The sequence below is a fragment of the Lathamus discolor genome, chromosome 2, assembly GCF_037157495.1.
Source record: "Lathamus discolor isolate bLatDis1 chromosome 2, bLatDis1.hap1, whole genome shotgun sequence".
NCBI classification, from domain to species: domain Eukaryota; kingdom Metazoa; phylum Chordata; class Aves; order Psittaciformes; family Psittacidae; genus Lathamus; species Lathamus discolor.
Window position 1 is genome coordinate 115,190,623 of NC_088885.1, and position 24,351 is coordinate 115,214,973.

Sequence of the window (24,351 nt, forward strand, 5' to 3'; positions counted from 1 at the left end):
TCACCATCATGAAGAGTCAGTTATGCCTTCGTAAGCACCATTTAATCAGGTGTATCCAGGAAAGATCTCTGTCAAGTAGAAATAGGAAGGATATGGCTCGGAGCGTATTATAAAGATTTCAGGGAAGGTTATGATAAAAACCTCACCATTTTATTCCCTCTCTCTCCCCCTCCCCCATCAATAACTCCTTACTACATCGGTCGGATGTCACAGTTGCTTTTGCCTGCTTCCTACTCGCTGCAGCTCGCTTTTCTTGGGGGAGGGGAAATAAACCCCAAACTTTTGAGAGCCTTGCCGGAATCGCGGCCGCCCTCCGACGGGCTGCTCCGGCAGCACCGCCGCTGCCCTTAGCACCCCCGAAGGCACCCGCGGGCGGAGCTCGGCGAGGCGGTGGATGGGGGCTCCCGGCGCGGTCAGGTCGAGCCGGGCGGGGCCGGGGCGGGCCAGGCACCACCTGCCCCCTGTCTGCGCGGCGCTGCTCGGCACACTCCACCCACCCGCAGCTACTTGTTCGCCCCTCGACGGGCCGCCTCCACTTCCACCCGTGGGGCGCCCGCGGAGCTGACCCCGGCCCGGACAGAACGCGGAGGACACGGCGGCCATGTGGAGGGACCCCGCCGCGGCGGCGCGGCTGCTGGCGCTGCTGGTGAGTCCGGGCCCCGACGGGGAGCCCGGGGACCGGGGCCACACGGGAGGCGCCGCGCAGGGAGCGGCACCGGCGCCGCGGGGCAGAGCTCTGCCCGTAGGGGGTTGCCAGCCTTTCCGCCGCCGGCTGCGAGCGGGTTTTCTCCGTTGGTTTGAAAGTAGAGAAAAGTGATCGTTGTTTGCTGTCCGAAAGCAGGCAAAGGTAGAAAAACCCTGTGCGAACGGGGGCTGGAATGGGTGGGGTTTTTCGAGACACCCGGAGGAACGGAAACGCAGTGAGGATTTTGTGGTGTTTCCGTCTTCGTGGTCAACGTATTATCCGTGTTAATAGATTGCGTTACCTTAGTGAGGAAATAGTGCCATAAGGCAAAATGGGTCAGAAAGTTGAATTTAATAGAATGCCTTGTTGCCTTAGAGAAATTACATAATCCAAGACACTGCAGGCTTTGTCCTTCCCTGTTCTCACTCTTTAGCCGTCAGCCTTCAGACTTTCCATCCTATTAAATACCTTTCATGCTAAAAGCAAGGTGCATTTCACAACAAACTAAGAGCAAAATGCTTGGTTTGAGTTGGACTGGTGGCTTCTGTCTGATTCTAGGTGCTTTACAGGGAGCTCTCCTTCATATCTGCGGCGGTGTTCTTTAGTTCTTCACTTTTCCAGGCTGGCAAAATGCCTGCAGAAGTCAGGCTACTGCGGCTCAGATGAAGGTGAGGGTGGAGGCCAGGCCACAGGCTGTGCTGGGAAGCTGGGCAGGTTTCAGGAACGGCATATTGCATGGTCAGGCTGGCGGCTGCTGTGCATCAGGACCTTGCTTCTGGAGCTTGATATCCTGCAAAATCAGAGCTGTTAGCTGGAGACCCGTTGTCCCAGCTGACCCATAACTGATACAGACTGGCGATTGGCCGCGAGCTGTCCAGCAACAGTTAACCCTGGTCTTTGCAGCACGTTGGGAGTTACGAATTGGGTGGAAAATGTTTTACCATCGTTTTGCCCAAAAGACCAGTGGCAAACATGCAGAGTCCTACTTGTACATAACTGACCACTAATTCTTTCTGTAATACCTGAAGCCACACCATTGCCTGTTCTGGTGGGCTTGCACTCGCTCAGAATGCTGTTGGTTTTGCCTGAAGAGAAAAATTGTTTTCCTGAATCCTCATCATCCTCAGTCTCAGCTAAAGCTGGGGCAGGTACAGTATACTAAGAATTAAGTTGTTTTGGTGCTTAAATGTCTTGTGGTTGGGTAGAATATTAGAGCAAATCAAGCTGCCTTGGTTGTTGTCAGGAGAAATGTACTGCTGGACTTTGCCTTTTAGGTTTGTTTGGTAATTTTTTCCCTAATCTGGACAAAGCCATTCTTGTGGCAGAAGGTCTGGTTGCCTGTTTGAGAGCATCAAATTAGGGTCATTTATTATCTTATGACATGCAAAAATAGCACGGATAACTTCAAAACCTTAAGGAACTGCTGAAAGACAAAAGCAGCCTGAGGAAGTACTGTCTTCTCCAGGCATCCTCTGCCTTAGAAGCATCGAGAACTGCTTTCCCGAGGTGCCTGCCTTCAACCCTTTTCCAGGTGTGTCTGGGTGTGCCGGATGATAGTGCACCCGTAGGCTTGGGCTGTACCTGGCGTGTGTCCAGGTGTGCTCCCAGCGCCATGGGCAAGGCTATTGAGGATTATCAGACTGGGAGGCTTCTCAGTCATTTCTGAAGGGGGTGGACGTCACATCTTCTAGAGAGGAAATGTTAGAACACTTCCTGCGTTTCAGTGAACAGTTGACAGATATATGAATCTTACTGTGCGAGTAACAAAACTGATTTTAATTCTCTGAATGACTTCGTAGATTGTACTTCCTTGATGTTTGGAATATCAGACAGGGTATGATGAAATTCAGTCCGGAATCCATCAGATCACTATTGTTATGTCAGAGCCAGTAACAATTTACTTTCAAAATTCATAGAAACAAGTTAAATAAAAAGAATAACCAAAGAAGCGAACATGAACCTCAGTTTTAGAAAGAACAAAGGTGAAATGATTCCAAGCAGCCTCACTTCTATCAGCAGTAACATGTTGACACATGGTAAAAATATTTACAAGCATCTATGCAGTGATTCAGCAACTTAATATTGTTCCAAAAGCGGGGGGAGGAAGGGGAAAACAGCACTATGGTGAGATAGGAAATCAGGTTAGAAATACATAAGGTCTAGTATTTTATCCATCCCATTGAACTAAAATGGTGCATTGTTTTGGACACCAGGCTTCAGAATAAAGTGAATCCACCCAGGGGAGACTGAGGAAGGCAAAAAATTGGATCTAAGTTTGGGTAATCTTGTTTTATGATTCCTAAAGTGAGATTAATGAACTGGGTACTGAGAAAAGAAAGTGGGCAAGATGCATGGTAGATTTTCAGATACATGAACAGTAATTGTGAAGAAAAGGGAACTACACTGTTCAATGAGGGCATTATTAATGTGGCAAAGAGGGAAGTGTGGTTTGAGGCTAAGACATTTCAGTACAGGTGTCTGAGTTTCTTTTATGGTAAATGGAGGTGCAGTGGATGCAGAATGCACCTGTGTGGTTGGATCAAATTGTGCTTTCGAAGCACATCTTCAGAGTGTGCAAATCTGATCCCTCCTGGGTGAAACTGCTGAGAGATGCATCCACCTGCTCGTGGGTGTTTGGTCTGTGGGACCAGGCTAATTCTAATCTGAGGTAAATACCACAAAACACCGGTCATGTAGTATTGCGTTCTCAGCAGCAACTGTTTTGCTCTACAAATCCTCTTCTGTTTGGTTTACAGACTAGGCATAGCTACAGTCAGTGGAGCCTAGAGAGAAATAGATGTGGGCTGGCTTTGGGGCAAGTTGAACTGCTGTTTGTCTGCATTGGCTATATTTCTGTTAATTATAACAGAAGTTTAGGCACTTGGCATTCATTTAGACATGCAGACTGGTATGCCTTAATCTGAAATTGGATCTCATCAAAACAGCAATATGATAAAATTGTAAAGAGCTAAAAATTAGGATAATAAAATGAGGGTAAAAATTGAAAAAGACTTTCCATCTGTAAGACAATCTAGGCACTGCCTTAGGTTAGCTAGTGAGGCTGTGGGGCCTCCATCCCTCTGTTTTAGGAACAGGTTATAAACGGTTGTCAGGAAGCACTTAGGTGTAGTTCACCTGCCTCAGGGCCGGAAGATGGTCTAGTTGATAACCTTGGATTGTCCTTTCAGCCTTTGTCTCTAGGTGTGGAAGTTCTTCACTTGCCCATTGTCTTCAACATTAAACTGACTCAGAGGAGGTGTGAGATCCAAAGCTGACACAGCATATGTGAATGACCATGTTTCTAGGACTTACTGTTCATAGAATCATAGAATAGTTAGGGTTGGAAAGGACCTTAAGATCATGTAGTTCCAACTCCCCTGCCACGGGCGGGGATATCACACACTATGCTATACATAGTGTAGCAAAAACAGACGCATACCTTCTTCCTTACTCAGTCGTTATCTTTAAAGTATAAAACTAAGCTGTGTGTTCAAATTCTGTCGTTAGTCACGTCCTGACTATACATGGACATGGATTTGGGCAAGAGCAGCGCTGATATATGTGGCAGTCACTCCCTTCTTTCTCCTCTCTTGCCTACTCCTGTCGCTTTCCTGTAGCGTCTCATTCCATTTTTATTACTTCAGGCCTTACGTTTTCCAACTTGTTTTCTGTGACCACCCAGTCAGACACTTCTGCCAATGCCTTCTCAGTTCTGTGTCATCAGTGGATGTCATCCACAGATGTCTAATTCTTGTGCCAAGGCTAAGATCCACATCAGATGACAGGGCTTTCTTATTAATCAAGTTAGTAGAAGGCAGCTCTAGGATATTAAAAAAGGGAAAATTCAGAATTCAGCACCTGTTGGATATGTGACTTTTCACTTTTCCTTGAAGAAAATGTCATTGAAAAGTGCTTTTCCCCTTTTTAATTTTTGGGACCTTTGCAAATTTTCAATATAAACGCATGATTCCTTTATATCTTTGTTCCACATGTATTTATGCATCTCAAATAAAATTGCCATTCTTAAACACCTTTTGTAGATACCTTAGAAGTCCTTTATGAGATACCTGTGGACTATAGATGGAAAGAAGTACAAGAGCAAAAGTATTTTTTACTGTCTTAGCAATAAAACAATGTTTTGTAGCTGCTTTGCTACTAAGCAGACAAACTGATTTTTACTTTTAGTTATCTTAATGAAAAACTTTCTGTTTATAATGACTAATGGGATTTTCTATGCATCTCAATGGAAGACCTGCTTATTCCTGAACTTAAGACACTTTTGCTTATACTGTAGTTCTCAGGTTTCCAATACAAGGAAATTTCTCACTCTGTGCCTCTTGTTTCCATTCAGTATTGAGTCAGAAACGCTTTTCCCTTCAGTTTATCAGTAAGAACAAGCAAGGAAGGATGGTCACAATAACATCTTGGCAACTATTCACCTTCTGAAAGAGATGCAGCTTCTGTTAGAAAACCTTTTCTAGGGAACAAAATTCTCCTGTCACTCTTGCTGGTACAATCTCATTAACCATAGAAATAAGTTTTTAAAATTTATTTTAACTAATAAAACCAAATAAGACAACAAATATTCATGAAAACAACTTGGTCTAAGGTGTAAGATCCTGCAGCCCTCACAGTGCATACCTGTGAGGGACTTAGGGCTTGCTGATTTTTGTCTTCAGAATATGCATATTGGGAAAATAACCATTTGGAAAAGAGTTGTTGTGCAAGTCGAAACAGCCTGCTATGTTGCTCAACCCTATCCACTGCATTGCTGCTTTGTGTGGGAAAGAGATAACATCTCAGGAGAAAAAAGAAGCCATCATCAATTCAGCAATCAAGGCTGAGTCAGAGGGATGCACAGGGAGAGAACCCAGTCAACACTCCAGAAACCAGTCAAAGAGAATATACAGAAGTAATCCCTGACTTTTCAGTAGGAATTCACCTTTTCTGAGCTTGTTTTGCCGTAGGCATTAATATTAAAAAAGAACTAATCGGCAAAGTAGTGAAATGTAGGTAGATGTGATAGTTTTGGAGAAGGACAACTGTATTCTGATCCTATACAAATCTCAAGTTTTATTTGTTGGCTTCAAGTGTTGTAATAACCTTATTTTTGATGTTATTGTTTCCCAGTGCTTGGTTTTGCGCTGTAAGTTTTGCGCTCAGGTTTGTTACTTGCGCACAGGGTCTCTGATAATTTAACTGAGGCTTCAGTTCCTTCCAGCCAGGATGAGGCACCTAGCTGGGGTGCTTAAGGGCATGCATAGCTTTCCTGAGCTATCCCAGTGCACTAAAGAGATTGACAGTGCCAGTACTGAATGCTGGTATGTAAGATTTTTGTCAGAGCAAGCATGATTTGCTTGCTAGATGCCCATCTTTAAGTAAGGGGGGTATGTATGCCATTTATCCTTTCAGCAAGGTGCAAAGCAGAGAGCTGCTTCTGTCACGTATACATCAGCAGATGGTTTAATTAGTCCTTGCTTTTAAACGTTATTTAACCAGTTTTGTTCGCTGATGGGGTTGGTAGCCCACCACGGCATGTCTAATCCAGAGTTTGCCCAGAAGAGGGAGCTTCTCCAGAGTGTTGCTGTCAACCAGTGCTTACTTCGGTGAAAAATTCCTGGCGTTTTGGGATAGTGAAGCACTATTCAGCATTAAAAAATGGTTGTTTAAAAATTATTATAAAGTCTGGATTTATTGAAAAAACAAATATTAATTACTTATGTGTTTCCTGCTAATAATTGCTTATTAACTTTTTCCTCCTGGAAAAAAAAAAAGGGCAAAACTTTAATTATATAATTGTAGTGTATGTTTTTAATGTGAATGATTATGGATGAAATTTTGGAAGCTATTATGGGTAAATAGTAAAAATTTGTATCTGTCAGATGCCCTTTTCCTTATGGCTTTGCTGTTCTTATCAGGGAGGTCACGTCAGGTAAGTTTTAATATTGCTAAAGTGACATAGAATTAATAATTATCATAACTTCCATTGCAGATCTGTTTGAATTATGGAAATGGACTCTATGTGAAGGTAGGAAATAATGGAAAACTGCTTTTTATCAGTGCCTGAAAAATGGTTCTCTGAGTAAAGGGTTGAAGGTGTAACTTACTTCAGTTGATAAATATATTGAGTTTTACCATCTTCTGAAACGATGAAAGCTGTGTAATGAATAATGAAATTAAAGGCGAAATCTAAGTTAATAGATTCCTACATCCATCAAACTGGGTGGTCTTCAACTTCAAGAAACTCCTAAAATAAAGTTTGTAGATATCTCTTTTTAACTCTGTGTAAATCATCTACTATTTTATGGAAGATGTTAAACGGAAACATTTCCAGATGTTAATCTGGAAGTCAACAGGCACAGTAGGGATTAAGCTGGACAGATGGATGAAGGGTGTAATACAGAGTAAGAATGAGGAGTAGTTGAGCAAGGAAAGCAGCAAGCAGACAGTGGATGGGTAGAGTGGATGTTTCATATATTCTGTTTTGGAGAGAAGATTAAGAAGCAGTATTGGTGAGATGGTAAACTGGGTAATAAGGCAGAAATGGTCATTCAAAACAGCCTTGGTGCCAAACATCTTCCCACATCTGATGACAAGCATTAAAGTCTTCCAGAACAGGTGTGTTTTCACCAGCCCCTAGTCATGGGAACTTGCTGATGTATTTAAAGCCTGTCTTACCTAATTGTGCCTTGATGAAAAGACTAATATAGTTTTCCTCTTCAAACAACTCGAGGAGTGTATAGCTCTTAGATTGTGGCTCAAAAGGCTAATGCTGCTCCATGATTTTGAAGTTACTAGCTATTGAAAGAGCAAAAGCTATTCAGAAGTCTAGGCTACAGCAGCAATAAACTATTCACCTGAAATGGCTAAGTGTAATGCTGACATTCAACCTTGTTTCTTCGCAGGTTTATAATCAAAATGGCAGGAGTGGCATGTTGTATCGTCACAACAGCCTAGTCAGACAGAAACGAGAATGGACAGTCCCTCCGGCTTTCATACGGGAAGAAGAAGACAATTCCTATAAGAATCCAATTGCTAGAGTAAGCCCAGAAAATAAATAGATGCAGAATACACATAAAAATAGAGACAAAAAAAGTAAAATAAAGGTGTGGCTTCCATAAACATGCACAAATGTTTATTTAATTTTAAAGGTCTGGTGAATGTCAGTTGAAGATTGGCACATTTCCTTCTGTTTCCTTCCTTCAGCAAATGAGTTTCTCTTGCGGCCCGATTTGGCTCAGTCACTCATCCTTTCCTAAATACCAGTTTTTATCAGACTTTGGGGAATGCAGTATCTTTGAGGTATTTTACTCCATCACCCCAATAGTTGAACTTGGCAAATGGGTCCCAAAACTGCTGGTAGTGATTGGGCAGAATGGAGCATGATTACGTATGCCTAGTTTTTTTAGGAAACAGAGGTAAATATAACCAAGGTGTTATCCTTTGTGAAAGAGTGATACACATTCGTTTCAGCACTAGTGTTGGAAGCTGAATTCACCACACCCGTTATAAAGTACCACACCTTCAGCATATCAAGTAACTGCTGATGGTAGCAGGCTGTTACCTCTGCTCCAGCTGCCCCTTGATGGTGATGCTGGTACAATGCACACCTCCTTTTCCAGATATTTCAGGTACTTGCTGGCAGCAGAGGAGAGGAAGGTTATAATCTCTAGTCTATGCAGCCTCTTTTACCTGTTCCTCTCCAGGTCTCACCTTTCTTCCTCTACACCATCACTTCCTCCAGTCCTGGGCACACTCACTAGCTTAGGTCCAACCTGCCTTTAAAAGTCGTTATATATTATTTTCAGGTTTTGCTCAAGTAACTTCAGTTTCTCCTGCTCAACTTATTGTTCTAGACTTTTTTTCCCCTTAGTCTTTCTCCACATTTTTTTTTACTCCCATCTGCTTGGTCAGTTTCCTTCTTCTTCCCTGACTTCAGATTTTCATCTTATCACAGAGGTTTTCCAGCCTTTCCTTGCACTTGCATTCTATCCCACTCTCTTTGTACAAGCAGTTCCATTTTTCTTGTCCCACAAACCTCTCCACTCCATGATTCCCAGCTGCTGCACTGACAATCATGTTCCTCAGCTCCCTGCAGCAGATCCTCAAACAGAATATGCAGCTCTTCCTGCATTCATCTCAACATCTCCATGTTCAGAGATGTGCAGGGAAGTGTGTTTAATGCTTATTATTGTTTGTTCTTTAAAAAAATTGCAACAGTATTTTCTTTGAATTTTTAAATGTGGTTTTATTTACTTATGCTATTTAATCTGTTATATTCCTGCTAGATACATTCTGATCTTGAAGATACAGGGATAGTGGTAACTTATACTATATCTGGTCAAGGAGTAACAGAACCCCCTTACGGATTATTTGTTATTAACGGGAAGACTGGAGACCTGAACATAACAGGAAGGGTTGACAGAGAAAAGACTCCAATGCTGCTTGTAAGTCGAGTAGTAACTTTTTCCTTGTAGGTGTCCTCCTTCCATTTTTATTTGTTTTGTTTGGACATGTTTGCTTCAGTTAGTTTTAATGTTCCTGGATATTTGTCTCTGTACACATGCTGATATTTATAAGTGTATTATATATGCTTATATAATGCTTAGATTTATAGATATTTATTTCACATATGTATTTATATATGGTACAGTCACCTACGGGATTTGCTTATTCTTTCTGTCTGTATTATTTCAGCTCAGAGGTCATGCACTGGATAAAACTGGAGCAAAACTAGAAGAGCCAATAGACCTCCCAATTAAAATTGTGGATATAAATGACAATTTTCCAGTGTTTTCCCATGAAGTTTTTGTTGGTTCAGTTGAAGAATTAAGTGAAACAGGTAACAATATTTTAAGAACTGTTTTTTTCATTCAGCTTTTCCCAACACATGCAAGGGTGCAAGTCGAATATGCTCTTTTCAGCAGCACATCTGCAGTGACAAGGATATATTCTCTTGCTTGCATAGGCCAGGTTATCCATGTGTGAATGCGAATTTTTATTCAGGGCTAAGCTATGTGGTGTGACTAGGAGAAAGCATCCACATAAAGACAACAGAGAAGATTTCCTCTTATGATGTCTTTGGTTTGGTATGAAAGTTACTGCAAATCCAGGAACCATAGTCCTTCAGCAGCAGTTTCATGAGAAATGCGGTCTACCCTTTGGCATAGCAGTTGCAGCTGATTTGAGAAGGACTCTACTCTGACATGCTTCTGGAAAGCCCTGCTTTATCTATTGTCTGGAGAGGTACTTCACTGTTAAGTGCATATGGCTGTGACCTAACCCTCAAAGAATGAGTTAGTGGCTGTTTTCCTGTTGATGTCAGTAGATATAAGAGCAACAGATTACTTCCCAGGAGACAAAACCGGAATAAACCAATTTAATAAATACCTGACATTGAGATGGACACAGTGACATGGTAATCTGAAAAAAAAACCCAAACAAATTCTTGACCATACACTTGGCCAAAGTATTGAGTTCCATCAGCGTTCTTCAAGACAGTAGCAGCCATAAAGTAAGTGCCCTTTATCTGAATTCCAGCTACTGTTCAAACTTGGGCACTGGACACTAAGGTACACCCTTTCCCAAAGGATTGCATTGTGGAGCCACCATGTATTTTGAATGAAGTTACTGGAAGGCATCAATACAGAGCAATTGTTTTAATAACACTCAGGTAGAGGAGTCAGTAATAATCCCTTCAGAACAGTGTGCGAGGAAAATGTAGCTGCTTGTTCAAAACCATTTTCTTTCTTCTCTATATAACTACAGTTTTCTGTCAGAATTTTGAAGAGAATCCAGCCTGTTGTTTACATCTGGTGCACTGAATTCTGTGAGTTGCAGATGTGTGGATACAGGCCTTTTGTTTGCTTAAAAGGGTATACTTTTAACATGTGTACTTTTGGATTTTAGGAATGCCTCTTCACCTCTACTCATTAAATAAATAGAGGCAAGAGCGTCAGAAAATCATGCAGTGCATCTTGACAATCTTGTAATTGCACATGTTGAAAATAAAAATACTTCACAGTGTGGCAGTATAAACAAATACTGTATTTTGTTTGGTTTTTTTTCCAGGTACGATTGTACTAAGGATAAATGCCACAGATGCAGATGAGCCAAATAACCTAAATTCCAAGATTGCTTTCAGGATTGTTTCGCAAAGCCCTAGTGCTGCATTCAGTATGGATAAGGATACTGGCGTGGTTCGAGTAGCAAAAATAAACCTTGACAGAGAGGTAAAAAAACCCTCCCATTTTTAATCTGTTAACAGCAGGCTTCAAATGCCTCTGTTGCCACCTTCAGCCCTGCATGCTGAAGTGAAGAACTGGCCCTCTTGCCTTCTTTCACCTCGCTTGCTTTAAAGCCTTGTCTGGCTGATTTGTGTTTTTCAGGAATTAGGGAGTGGTGTGTGTGATGGAATGAAGGTTGTACTCCCTCTGTCACCTCCCTAGTGTATTGTCAGCCCCAATGGCCATTTCTTTCTGTCTCCCATACAGCCAGGGCAGCAGTTACGTGAAGCAAGGGGTTGTTTCTTCCTGCTGGAGAGCTCTTGGCAAAGACACCCCAGATCACCATCTGCAAAACTGCTGATTGCATCTAGAGGTTTTGTAGCCTGCTATGCAAATTGAGGTACAAATAATTAGGATGGTCACTGCTGTGAGACAGCATTGAAGGACACATATTATGAGCAACTTCATCTGAGCTTGCATGAATTTTGACTGGCCAGCAGATGGTGATCTGGACATTAGCTCCGCAGCTGAAGACAACATCTCTGCCTCTAGCCCTGACGGAAGGTATCATTGATCCTGTGCCTGAATTTCGTTCATTTGCCACCTAAGTACAGTCTTCCATGTGGGGAATATGCAGTAGTCCCAAATCCTTTTCAAAGCCTCAGCAGAGCCTGTCAAGGTAGTTGAGTGTTTGAAATTTACTATTGGCTAGAGAGGAGTTATAATTGACCATGAAAGGGATTATGAAAGTGTAATAGTGATAATACAGCTAAGGAATTTTTTTTGCCTGGTTTAAACACATTTTCTTATTGTGGCAGACGCAAAGTACCTATTCATTGGTGGTAGAAGCAAAAGACCGTGGTGGTGAAATAGGTGGGAATGCTGCAACGTGTTCTTTAGAAATCAAGATTTTGGATGTCAATGACAACCTGCCTGTAGTTGAAAGTAGCGCAGTAAGTAGATTTATCACAGTATTTGGCATGTTCCTATACTTGCCAGTATCCCGTTGCTTAATATAAGGCTTTGCAAACTTTCTTGCACTGGTGAAATGAGGTAAATAATGACATCTTTTTAAAGTAGAGTGTTTTTCATTTGCAGTTTGAAGGAAGCATTGAAGAAAACAGAGCAAATGTGGAAATTCTGCGAATAAAAGTATTTGACAAAGATGAAGAGTTTTCTGATAACTGGCTGGCAAACTTCTCATTTGTCTCTGGCAATGAAGGTGGTTTTTTTCGTATAGTAACAGATACCCAAACAAATGAAGGAGTTTTGACTGTTGTGAAGGTTAGTATATTCTTTAGAGAGTCTTCTTTAACTATTAGAACAATTTATTCCCTTTAACTTGACATACAAATTGTTTATATTCAGTCAGTATGTAAAATGTAAATGTACACAGTAGACGCTCCTCCTTTGGCATGTTCTGTGTTGGTGTATTGAGTAATTCTGTGTAAAATAATGATTTTGTCCAGCATTGTGTGTGATCTCAGATACATATAGTGGGGCAGAAGTCCCCAAACTTTGTGTTGTTTGGGCAACAATGCTAACAATTATGCTGTAAACTTTCCCATGTATTTTTTTCTTCTTGATGATCTCAGTTTCAACTTCTGTATTTCCAGAGGCCACAGATAATGTTGCAGGCAACACCTATAACTGTGGGTCATGGGCTACAGATTATTTTATGAATTTCCATAAATTGAAGTTATGAAAGTATTTTCTATACATCAAAATTTCCATTTTATGAATTTCACTCCTCTTTAGTCCACAAGCATTGAAGCGTAGTGCCCTTTTTTTTTCACTCTGTTCTGTTATCTGAAACCTGATAATTGTAAAAAACAATTGATAAGCATTATTAAGTAAATTAATTGGTTAAAAAACAAAAACAACCCACAGAACAAAACAACAACAAAAAAAAAATCCCAAAAATTTAAAATTGGAAAAGCCAGGTAATATGGAGCACTGGAAGTAAAGACAGAATATATGGGTAAGACTCATCGTGCCTTCCTTAAATTAGTCTAAATTAGAAAATATAAAGACATACCTATAGTGCTATCCATTAAAAAGGAGTAATCTTCCTACTGTAGTAGTTTGAAGCATTAAGAGTAACATGTTAGCCATCAGTATTATTTAAATAGCATTATTTAAATATTAAATGTATGAATGTTGTCTAGATATCACATTCTGTCAGATTTAGTGTGTGGTGTTTTTTGGTTTTCTTACTGCTTTAGGAGCTGGATTATGAAACCGTGCAGAGCCTGAACTTGGGCATTGTTGTTACAAACAAAGCAGAATTCCACAAATCGATTAAGCACAGTTATAAAGCACAAACAATTCCAATCAAAATCAATGTGATTAATGTGCGGGAAGGCCCTGTATTCCCTGGTGGCACAAAAATTATTGAAGCAAGTGAGAAACTGCAGATAAAACAGGTTATTGGACAGTATCAAGCCTATGATGAAGACACTGGAAAACCAAGCGAGCAAATTATGTAAGAATCTTTTTATAACCATCATAACTAAGTGTCAGAAAATGTATCATACTGTAAGAACTCGTATATTGAACTACAATAATTTCAAAGGCAGTCGTAGAATCATAGAATAGTTTGAGTTGGAAGGGACCTTCAAATGTCACCTAGTCCAACCCCCCATGTAATGAGCAGGGACATCTTCAGCTAGATCAGGTTGCCTAAAACCGCATCCAGCCTGGCTTTCAGTGTCTCTAGGGCAGTTGTTTTCTATTGTAATTCACATCTAGAACAATATTGTCATCATCTTCAGTATTTTGTTATGCAGAAAATAGCTAATGTGAAAATCCTGCTTGTTTTCTTGCGTATGGTGAGACATGAGTGTTTGGGCTGAAGTTGTCTGTGCTTGCATGCTGTTTGCTGTGCCTGTCTACTTTTGAAAGTAGATTTGCTCATCTGATTTCATCATCTGCAGAAACATTAAGGAGAAATAAGCAGAAGCATCTAGCAGTCAGACAGAAAGGGTGTAAAGTCGATCAATCTATGTGTGTGTGCTTAGATTTTGAATCATAGCTCTTCAACTGTGGTAGGTGAACCACCACCATGGCATTTACAAGTGGTCCACACCAGCAGAGGTTCATACCCAACAGTGGTCCCCTCTCCCCCATGATTGTAATACAGTCTCTCGCAGACAGCTGCTGCTCAGCTTTTGCTGGGAGCAGGGATGAAGGGCAGGAGGATGATGACCAGCAGTGCAGGTCCCTCTCCCTGCTCCAGTCTTGCTCCTTGAGTCTACTTTTTATAATGCCTCCACACCTAAATCCTGGCTCTAGAGAGAAAAGCAGGTTTCAACATTTAGGATAGGTTTATAACCTCAGGTTTATAGTTGAAACCAATTTCAGTGGCAGGAGCATCAGACCTCAAACCTAGGGATTTGGTCTCTGCTATAAACAAAGAGTAAGCACACTGTGGAGCTGCTTTTCGTACTGATGGTTGTTATCCTCATTATAAATGTGTACATCTTTATATGTGATTTTAATCAGATACATGAAGGGAAGAGATACGGCAAACTGGATCACAATAGACTCAGTGACAGGTGAAATACGACTTGCTAAAGAACTTGATTATGAATCGCCTCATGTAGTGAATGGTACCTACACTATCACCATGTTGGGTGTAACTACTGGTAAGTTGAGAGGGTTTTGTTTTCCTTATAATTGGTTTGCTTAGGGTTTAGTTTGCCTTTCTACAACTGTAGTGGGTGTAACCTTCCTATCTTTAATTGCCTAAAAGTTAGGTGCCTAGTGCTCTGTATTTGGAGGAGAGACATGGGCAACTCACTGAAGCAGAATGAACCTTGGAATGGGTTCCCAAGGTGCCTGTTTCTCTTCTTTGACTAGATGGAGGTGAACTTTCGCAAGTTTTGCAGAGACCAAGTCTGATAGGAACATCCCTTGTCAAGGTGGAAGTTACCAGTATCTCTATGTACTAATGAGCAGACTTCAGAGTCCTAAGTTTTCTTGAATGCTAAGGATTCCCTGAACTTCTTGTGTATTTAATCAGAATTCTCCCTTTATAATCTGCATGTTACTGTGTAACCATACACAGGAAATCCTTTCTTTTAAGTTAATATAGTAAACCTGCTTGCCTTCAGAAAAACTTTGTCAATATGTTTATTAATATTAGGAATGAAATACATAAGCTTCAGGGAGAGCTCTTTCAAGTTACATAAGCAGTGTTTGTGTTTTGGAAAATACCAAGGTTGTTTCATTTTAAGTTGAAGTTTTTGGACTTTTCAAATCAATATAAATTTTCATATTTTAAAATCTTAGATCTTCCCAAGAAAACGGTCACCGGCACAGTCGTTATTCAAGTTAAAGATGAGAATGATAACTGCCCAGTTATTGTGAACCCTGTGCAAACTGTGTGTTCAGATGCAAAATCAGTTGATGTTACAGCTAATGATTTGGATGGTTACCCAAACAGTGATCCCTTCAGCTTTACTGTCATTGATGAGCCAGAAGGGACAGCAAATAACTGGATAATTGGATTTGGCAATGGTAAGCAAATAATATATTTTTAATTACTCTTAGTTCTTTAGAGTCCCACTGTTGTAGTTAATTTCAGTCAAACTGACAGTTTGGCTGATCCAGACCAAAAAGCCGTATATGTATAGAGTCAGGCACGAAGACACATAACTTGGTGTTCTGCTTCCTTCTTTCTAATGGCTGTAAAAGCACAGTTGTCTTCTGGAGCTTGTTGCCTTCCCTCAGTTGGACCATCTTTGCCTAGCTTGATGACCCATATGTGGTAACCAGGATTTCATGAGTAGTGCTGGGATCAAGCCATTCCACAAAAAGCATGCAGTGACTGAGGATGCTTTTTGTTAAAACTGAGCTTGGCGATAGGGTTGTGTTACTGGTTGCCGTTGCTCTAACTTTTGATTATTATTTTCGTTCATGTGAGCATCTCTTGCTTAGTTGTGTCCTTGACATGGCCACAGGAGCAGGTAGTATGTTGGCTCCCTTGTCTCTGGCTGTGGCCTCAACAGGTTAACCTGAAGACTGAAGCTGTGTTTTCGTGAATTCAGCCTCTACCTATCCAGATGACATGACATATATAGGCAATTGGGCTGTCTTCCATGACAAATACTCTGGTGGTATGAAACTCTCCACAATTTTCTGAGACTCTAAATGAGGACAGCTGCTTTGTTGCCAGCATGAATCTCATGATAAGAGCACATAAGCTGTAGCAGCAGCTGATCAAACTTCATTCCATTCCATTAGCTGGGCCTACCTAGAGGGGGCTTGTTGGAAGGCTGTGGAGGTTTCATTTCCCTTAGTTTACAGTAATCAACTTTTTCTCCACTCATTTCTTGTCTTTTTTTTCTTTATCTCCCCTCTTCTGCCTCAGGCACCAGCATACAGCTGGTACCACAAAACCTGAAGCTGGGCAGAACTAAAGTTCCCATCCTAATAAAGGATTACCAAGGGTTGAGCTGTGCTCAAACCCAGTCTCTGCAACTGACTGTTTGTAAATGTGCGGATGACGGCGTATGCAGAGAGAAGTTTATTGGCGCTCAGTCAGTGGGTCTGGGACCAGGAGCGGTTGCACTGATCATCTTGGCATTTTTACTTTTGCTGCGTAAGTAATTCTTTCATATTATCTCACAAACACTGTAAATATGGTCTGCAAGGCATCAGGAAAGAAGCAGTCCAGCCCCTGGGTTTCATCATCTTGATATCCTCTCTGTAAACTCCTAGTCTGTGTGAAGTCATGGCAGAGCCCCATCCAGTTTTGGTAACATCAGCGTTTCGTCCTCAAAGGATTACAAGCTGGGCATTTTAAAATTAATATGTACAACTTTAATGTTTGTTTATGACACTGTAAATAATAGTTGGGGAAGCAGTAAGGAGTCCTGTCAGTGTTCCCACACATCTCCATGTAAAGCCTCTCTCTTTCCACTCAAACCGCAGCGCCCTCTCCCCTCTCCTTTGCTGCAGACCCCGGTCTGGTGCCTTGCTCTGGGCAGCATGTGACATTGCTCTTTGAGGCAAAATAGAAGCTTGAAAGTAAGAGAAGAATGCTTGTAGTCAGAGTATGGCCATGTATACCAGTGGTACATTTAAAATGGCAATAACTTATTGCTTGTACTGGTAGCAGTCTAGCTGTGGCAAAACAAAGTTCATGCCACACAAATATGCTCTGCTCTTGAAACTGGATTGTTTTGAGTTTCCCAGGCAACACCCTAGCCATGTCATAGGAGTGGTGAGGTGGAATTTACATGACACCATGTCGTTATCTAGCAGTAGAAGAACAGGAGGAATTAAAGTGCTGAGGTTGTACAGTGATATTTAGGGCTTGGTATATGAGATTATCTATAGAAGTATAGCTGTGTGCATGTGTAATCATCTGCAGGATTGAGGCCCTGACAGGTTAATTGTCAGTTTACCCTTTAGAAAACCAGCCTGCCAATATGTTTCTAGGAAATACCTTGAATATCTGTGAACCTGTCTTCAGTCTTTATCTGCCCTCCTACTGATCACTAGCTCATTACATTTAGGTATGGGAGCTGGCCAAACTCTGGTACCAGCTATTAGTATGCTTTGACTCTGTAATCACATAGTTAATGGCAAACTTCTGTTTCCCTGTAGTTGTTCCACTGTTACTGCTCCTGTGTCCCTGTGGCTCAGGAGCAAAGGGATTTGCTGCAATTCCAGACTACAGTGAGGCAATGTTGCGTCAGTGGAACAGTGAAGGAGCAGCTCCCGAGGAGAAGGCATGTATCCCTAATAGCATTTCTCTTTGATTTCTATCCAAGCATTCAGTTCAGCTTCTAGCACCTCTTCCACGTAACAGGCTGACGTTTCAAAGCTGTACAGCAGATTTTAACCACACATGAACCTTAATTAAAATTAACCCAGTGAGCCTCAGTGAAGGGTGGGTGGAAAGTGAATTCCACCAGCAGCTTCAGAAAAAACAACCATAGCTTTTAAATAGTAAAGGGAAAGCAACCAAGCAAATCTTGTTGGTATCTTAATAGAAGATAAGAGTGTGGGAAAAGCATCGATGCTGTAAAGAGTGAAGCATTTGTATTTGGAAGCCTGGAATGTTCTGCACCCCTTTGGGAGCATGGTAAAGCAGTAGTTTAATGTTTTGGGCTGCATTTTAAATTATTTCCCTGTGTATTTGCCTTCTTAAACGGAGGAAATTCTTAATTAAAAAGAAAAAAAAAAAGGCAGAAAAAAGTGCAGATCAGTAGAGGGAACAGGGAATGCCGAGAGAAGTTTGCCCTTTGTTTTTATGCTACAAAATCCTGTTTTCAAAAAAAGGGCATGACATTGGCATGCTTCTGCACAATAACAAAGAAACAGAATGTAAAAGACCTGGGGCCAGTGCTCACACCAATTCCTTGTTAAAGACAATTAACAGGGAAGCCAAACTGCTAGAAAAGAAGAAAGGGCCTGGCAGCACCATAGAGGCAGCAGGCAGCTCACATTCCCCCAGTTTGCGTCTGAGGAAAGCTGGGCAGAGTCTTTCTTGGAAAAGCTGAGCTCCCTGGAATTTCACAAGCCTTTTTTAGTGTGTTGAGTTTTTTCCCCTGCTTTCATTCCCAACCCTTTCAAGAAAACAATGATCTATAGAAATACTTCCATGATCCTCCTTGGGAACGCAGTTGTGGAAGCTGCACCCTGTTTCAGGAAGCCTTTTACTCTTTGCAGCAACATGTATTAAGTGCGAATTCAAACAAGTCATAAAACAGCATCCTCCCAGGTCCCACCCAGCCCTGCTGCTGGTTTGGTGAGTTCCATGTGCTTGCTAGACAGCGCAGCTTTCATGTCGCATTCTAATTTGTGTTATTCATGTAGCCGGTGCTAAGCTTCATCCCACCCACTGGATTGGGGAACTCCAGAGGAGCAACCAGCGGAGCAGTAACAGCAGCAGCAGCAGCAGCAGCAGGAATGAGTGGAGAGGGAAGTGCAGCAGGAGGAGGCAGCTCTGCCTCTCATGTAAGAGAGCACTGCAACACTATTACCAAGGAAAGATGGGAAGAGCAAAGACATCTCCTTTCTGGTGCTGAGTATGGAGCCATGGCAGCTGGAGGGGCTGAAGGCATGGCAAGTGTAGAAGGCAAGACAGTGGTGGCTGGAGGAGGAGTCGCAGTGGGAGCAACAGGAGCCATGAAAGAAGAATTTTTAAGAGACTACTTCAATGACGTAAGCATATGACCCAAAAATAACAGCATTTTGATATTTACACTTACCATTGTGAAACACTGTTCATGTTATTACAAACACAGATGAGTAGGTATGTGTATATATAAGCAGTCCTGATACAGTATCCAATATTGTGTGCATGTGGAGTTGGGGGCATTAAGGATTTTTGGATAAAGCTGACGTGTGGGACTTGGAGCATGATAATGCTCAGTCTTGTAGCACTGGGTGCTTATAAGGTCTCTCACAGCTTCCTGAGGGAGGTACTTGGGAATGGGATCCAGAGTATTCAGCAGTGACAAAGCAGCCCCTTGCCCAGGAAAAAGCCATGAGAGAGACTATGTGATCTAAATCTCAGGGATTTAAGTGTGTTAAACGGGCCTGTTGGGAGGCATCTGTGACTCATGATGAGTCACAGCTACAAACTTCACCACAAGGCAGGTTTTTGAAAGATAAGCCATAGATGTCATACAGGAGAGGGTGGGTCTGCATTTTCAAAGCAGCTGATGAAGTAAGTGGTGCTGGACTTGCCTCTTTGCCCAACAGCCTATGTAAAGGGCCATTCATCAGAAGCATATGAGGCACATGCTGCAGTCCCCTTTCTTCTGTTTTTTTTTGGTGACCTAACCATTGACCAATAGGCTATTCATACTCACTGCAGCTATTTCTATTTACATAACCACATCATTAGTCCTTATGCCAGTGAGCTCCTTGTAGTGAAAGTTTCATTTCCATGTACCAGGGAGGATACAGGTTGTCCATCACCTGTACAAACAAAAACATCTTCACACCCTATAGCTGGCTTATGATGGGGTTCTGCAGGGAAGTAGGTAGGTTTGAATCACTACCTCAGGCCAAGGAAGGATTGGAGCTGAAGACACTTGTATATTTCCTGAGTGCTCTAGGTACTGGTGTTCTGGGTGAACAGATGCAACAGTAGCAGTTCCACTTTCCTTCCGCTCTTTGTGTTTCCTGATACTAAGGCATGCTTTAAGCATAGCTGCCTGCTGAAGTCCTGCAGCAGAGATTAGTAAAGGTCATACTACAGCAGTCTTTAAAACTTCTGTGAGACTAAAATATCTCAGATTGTGATTCTCAGAGGGGAACCCAGACAAGTAACCAAACCAGATAGTTTCAGATGTGTGCTGATCTTTGTAGGAGCATCTTGGGTAATGTGTCTTCCTCTGGGATCAAATGCGGAGAAACATGCAGACTCAATTTGGGTCTAGGTACATACCACATTACACAGATGCCTGAGCTAATATGCACTGTAAAACTTCAGATGTGGCAGAAAAGTGGTTCTCAGCACAAGCCAGCAACCGCATTAGGTAGAGCTGGTTCAGCAGGCCCAGGGGATTTGTGTGTCTTCACTCCTGAAACTAGAGCTGTGCAACCATGTACACAGATACTTGGGCTAGCACTGGCAGTAACTCCATTGCGAATGCTGAGCTGGCCCTGAGCGAACTATAGTGTGAACCTGTAAGCCCTCGTTATTCCAGAGTAGCCTGCATAGAGCCTAAAAATTTATGTTCCCATACTTATCGAGCCATTTAACTTTGTGGTTTGTTTGCTTTTGGGCTCCTTGGGTGTGATCCTGGCAGGTTATGCTAGTGAAAAGGGCCATGGCAGGTGATAACATGTCAGCATGTACTCATTATATGTGCGTTTAAATGTTTAGATACTCTTGGGCATGGTTTTGGCACTCTCCCACAAACACCTAGTTAGAGGTGAAGTTCACTCACTGAACCAAAATAAAAGCAATCTCTTTGTGAAGATGGAGCAGTATCACAAATGGCACAGTTCCTGGTAAGAATAGCAGCAGATGGTGACAGTACCATAAGTTTTCCATTTAATCTCAGATTTTCTTCTCATCAAATGTACTGTCAAGTTCAGACTAACTTGAGAAAAGCAAAAAGCACTTTTAGGTACGGCCTTTACTTGGTTGATGGTTTCTGCGGGTTCAGTTAAATTTCCTTTTCTTGTAACCTCTTTGACCAAGCATTCCTGATCTTCAAATTTATTAAGTCTCGAGCTGACATTAATGAGCTTCTGCTTGCTTTTGTTTTCTGTCTGTAGAAAGCTGTCTCTTTTGCGGATGAAGATGAAACCCAAGCTGCAAATGACTGTCTCCTGGTTTATTCCCAGGGAGAGTCAGGCTCACCCCACGGCTCCATCGGCTGCTGCAGCTTTATTGAGGGCGATCTTGACGACCACTTCTTAGATGATTTAGGAGACAAATTTAAGACTCTAGCAGAAATATGCATAGGCAGACACATCAACATGAAAGACAGTAGCTCCAGGAATGAGTCAGGTTTCAGTCTTAATGACTCAAAGTCACAGTCCTTAGATCAGCAGAACGCTTCCAGCTTGGAACAAGCCTTTGCTTCAGGCAGCTGCTTCCAGCCTGCCCCACCAGTGCACGCAGGAGAAGACACCCTGTCCAAGGAGGTGGTCACGGAAACAACCTTTGCATCCCGCTCTGAGCAGCACGATGCCCAGCCCTTTCCCACAGCCCACTCTGAGACCAATTTCACCATGACAGAAATGTCCTATTCTGCAGGGGCTCCTGCCCGCTCGACCGCTGTCTTTCTAGACCCTCAGTTTAAGGAGAACATAGTGGTGACAGAGAGAGTGCTGGCACCTGCATCAAGCTTGAAGGGTATGGTGGAAATCCCCGATTTGCCACACGAAAGTAATGTGGTGGTTACAGAGAGGATGGTGAAATCTGAGGGTGCCGAGCCAGGAGCAATGGCAGTTCAGGATCTCCCTGACTCAAAGTATGTTGTGGTGAGGGAGCGGGAGAGGGTGCTTGTGCCTGCTGCAGAGCAGGGCTCACTCACATTCCCTGCCGGGGAAGGGGGCCGCAGCGTGGTGGTGAATGAAAGGGTGGTAACAGCCTCAGGGATTCAGAGCAGAGCCGAACAGGCAGCAGGTGCCGGCCCGGGAAGGCAAGACCACATCTTGATCACAGACTCCTCACTTAACCAGGCGGGCTCCAATGTAGAGGGGCCTCCTTCTGCCAGCGCTACACTGAGCAAGTCTTCCAGGGTCACCAAGTACAACACAGTGCAGTACACTCGCTCCTAGCCTGGACACTTGCAGAGGTGTCTGTGTCTGGCACTCTTGTGTCCACATATGTCTTGCCTCAGGCATTTTCTTGAGACCTGAATTTACTGGTGCTTTCAGAATGACACAGACTCACTTGCGGTAATTTGTATGAATAAGGTTTATGACCAGGAAGTAAGTAAGGAAGTCTCCTGCTGTTATGCAAGATTGGCAGCAATGCTTTTGAAGTGGAAAGATGGGGGAAATATATTTGTTTTCCCCTTTGCTTGCTATTTTTGTAATTGTTTTTTATTACTCAGTTAGGGTAATAATACCACATAACCACAGCTGCACAATTAGGGGAAAATAGAAGTCTAAAATTTAGTGAGGGACAGTAGCATGCAAAGCACAAACTAAGCTTCTGAACTGTTGTTCAGTGTGTAAGGAAGTTCTTTACTGTGAGGTTGGTGAGGCACTGGAACAGGTTGCCTGAAGAAATGATAAATGCTCCATCTGCAGCAGTGTTCAAGGCCAGGTTGGATAGAGCCTTGGATGACATGGTCTAGTGTGAGGCATCCGTGCCCATAGCAGGGGGGTTAGAACCAGATAAACTTACGGTTCTTTCCAACCCTGACTACTCTTTGATTCTGTATCTGCTGAAGTCACCCCTAAGGGGCATCTGTTTCTCATTGTATTTTGCCATCTATTACGTTGTGGGCCAGGGCAGCTTTTTCTGAGCTGCAGCTGCTAAGAAGTCTCTCTTTCCTGAGAAGCACAGGCCAGCAAAGCCTGTACATCCTCAGGGCAGTTGATGTGTTGCTTTCCTGAATGTCACAGCCTTGGGTTATCAGTGTACCTTAAGCAATCAGTACCTGCATATTAGCACAGGGATTAAAGAGACCAAGTAGCAAAGAAGCTGAGAATGCAATTTTTTTTGGTACCTCGATGTAAAAATTCCATTACTTTGCTCTAGGCTGATATGACAAGTAAGTATTTGCATTGTATAGTTTTTCACTGGTTCTTTTGGGCAATTAACAAGATATGAGAAGCAGCCAAAACTTATGTTAGCTTTAGAGCTAGACATTCACCTGGTGGCTTTGCTATCAAAGTTTATGGCCCTTAGACGTGTAGGATCTGATTTACAAGTGCAGTTAACTAAGTGACATGAATTCTGTCTGTGATCTCACAGATACAAGCACAGAAATGCAGTTGGGTTGTGTGTGTGTGTGTGTGTGTGTGTGTGTGTGTGTGTGTGTGTGTGTGTGTGTGTGTGTTTGAGGTTCTGCTGGCTCCAGTACCAGAGCTCAAGTGACTTATGTAGTGCCGTATAATGGCAGCTTTTCTTAGCTCTGACAAGGCAAGAGAAAGCCCCCCAGTGTCTGCAACACTTAAGATCACTTTTCTTTCCATGTACTTTATGTGGTAAAAACTGAAGACAGTACTGCACTGTTTGGCACTGTATGTATATATATGCACATGTAAATACTGATATGCAGTCTGAAACATTTTAAAGTATATTTTGTTAAGGAAAAACTCATACACTCTTCATGTTTTTGCAGAGGAGGAAGTACTTTAGATCAGGTATTGGTACTATGTTTATCTTAATACCTGTAAAATCAGCAAGCTGGTCATATGGTACTGCAAAGCCCTTGCACCTGCAGAACTTCCTGGTTGTCTTCACCTCTCTCCTGGAATTTTCCTGCAGCTGCAGTGTTGTTTTCCACTGATGCATTTTGCCTTTGACTAGAAGTGCTTTCAGAGTATTTGATTTTACTGACAAACTGTATTCAGAAACACAAACATTCAAGGTAGGGACCATGGCTATACTTAACAGGGTGCATCTTGACAGATGGACCATTTCACCATTACATTAAATGGATAAGTACTTCCAAGCAAATCACACTACTCCCGTGCGTGAACCTGTTGGTTATTTATCTCTTAAACTTCATTTTTAAAGTATGTTCATTTACTTTTAAGCAAACATGCAGTTTTAAGTGGTCACCACTTTTTCCTGCTGTTACAGGGAGTGAACTTATCTCTGACTTTTTAATGGAATATTTGTATGGTTTTATGCAATCTCAAAATAAAGAACTCTGCTGTATTTTTTATTTTTTTTTTTAGTCTTCATTCAGCTTTAAGGCAGCTGCCCTGGAGAAAACACCAACTTTTCTAGTGCAAATAAAAGGTATAAAGATAGAATGAGGATTGGGATTTCCCAAA

General features: G+C 42.2%; 1 protein-coding gene and 1 long non-coding RNA gene across 2 annotated transcripts in view; one reads left to right on the top strand and one right to left on the bottom strand.

Annotated features, from left to right (window-relative positions):
* Positions 1-381: 381 nt before the first annotated feature.
* On the top strand, positions 382-23,906 carry DSG2 (desmoglein 2). The gene is made up of 15 exons (XM_065668177.1): positions 382-646; positions 6,678-6,713; positions 7,591-7,725; positions 8,974-9,132; positions 9,383-9,527; positions 10,757-10,917; positions 11,730-11,864; positions 12,010-12,195; positions 13,137-13,396; positions 14,416-14,558; positions 15,205-15,432; positions 16,286-16,516; positions 17,527-17,651; positions 18,742-19,089; positions 21,163-23,906. Exons 1-15 carry the CDS (start codon positions 602-604, stop codon positions 22,171-22,173), a joined length of 3,348 nt encoding a protein of 1,115 aa, XP_065524249.1. The 5' UTR covers positions 382-601; the 3' UTR covers positions 22,174-23,906.
* LOC136008635 (uncharacterized) overlaps positions 12,657-24,351 on the bottom strand; it is a 41,796-nt gene continuing 30,101 nt past the window's right edge. Inside the window, exon 6 of the long non-coding RNA XR_010610170.1 lies at positions 12,657-12,727. This is a non-coding gene — a long non-coding RNA (uncharacterized LOC136008635). The remainder of the gene's footprint in view (positions 12,728-24,351) is intronic.

Excerpts from the sequence above, each read along its gene's own strand:
- DSG2 (XM_065668177.1), top strand. The coding sequence starts at position 602 with ATGTGGAGGGACCCCGCCGCGGCGGCGCGGCTGCTGGCGCTGCTG. Across the intron at positions 6,714-7,590 it reads GAAATGGACTCTATGTGAAG|GTTTATAATCAAAATGGCAG; the intron begins GTAGGAAATAAT and ends GTTTCTTCGCAG. Across the intron at positions 16,517-17,526 it reads GGCATTTTTACTTTTGCTGC|TTGTTCCACTGTTACTGCTC; the intron begins GTAAGTAATTCT and ends GTTTCCCTGTAG.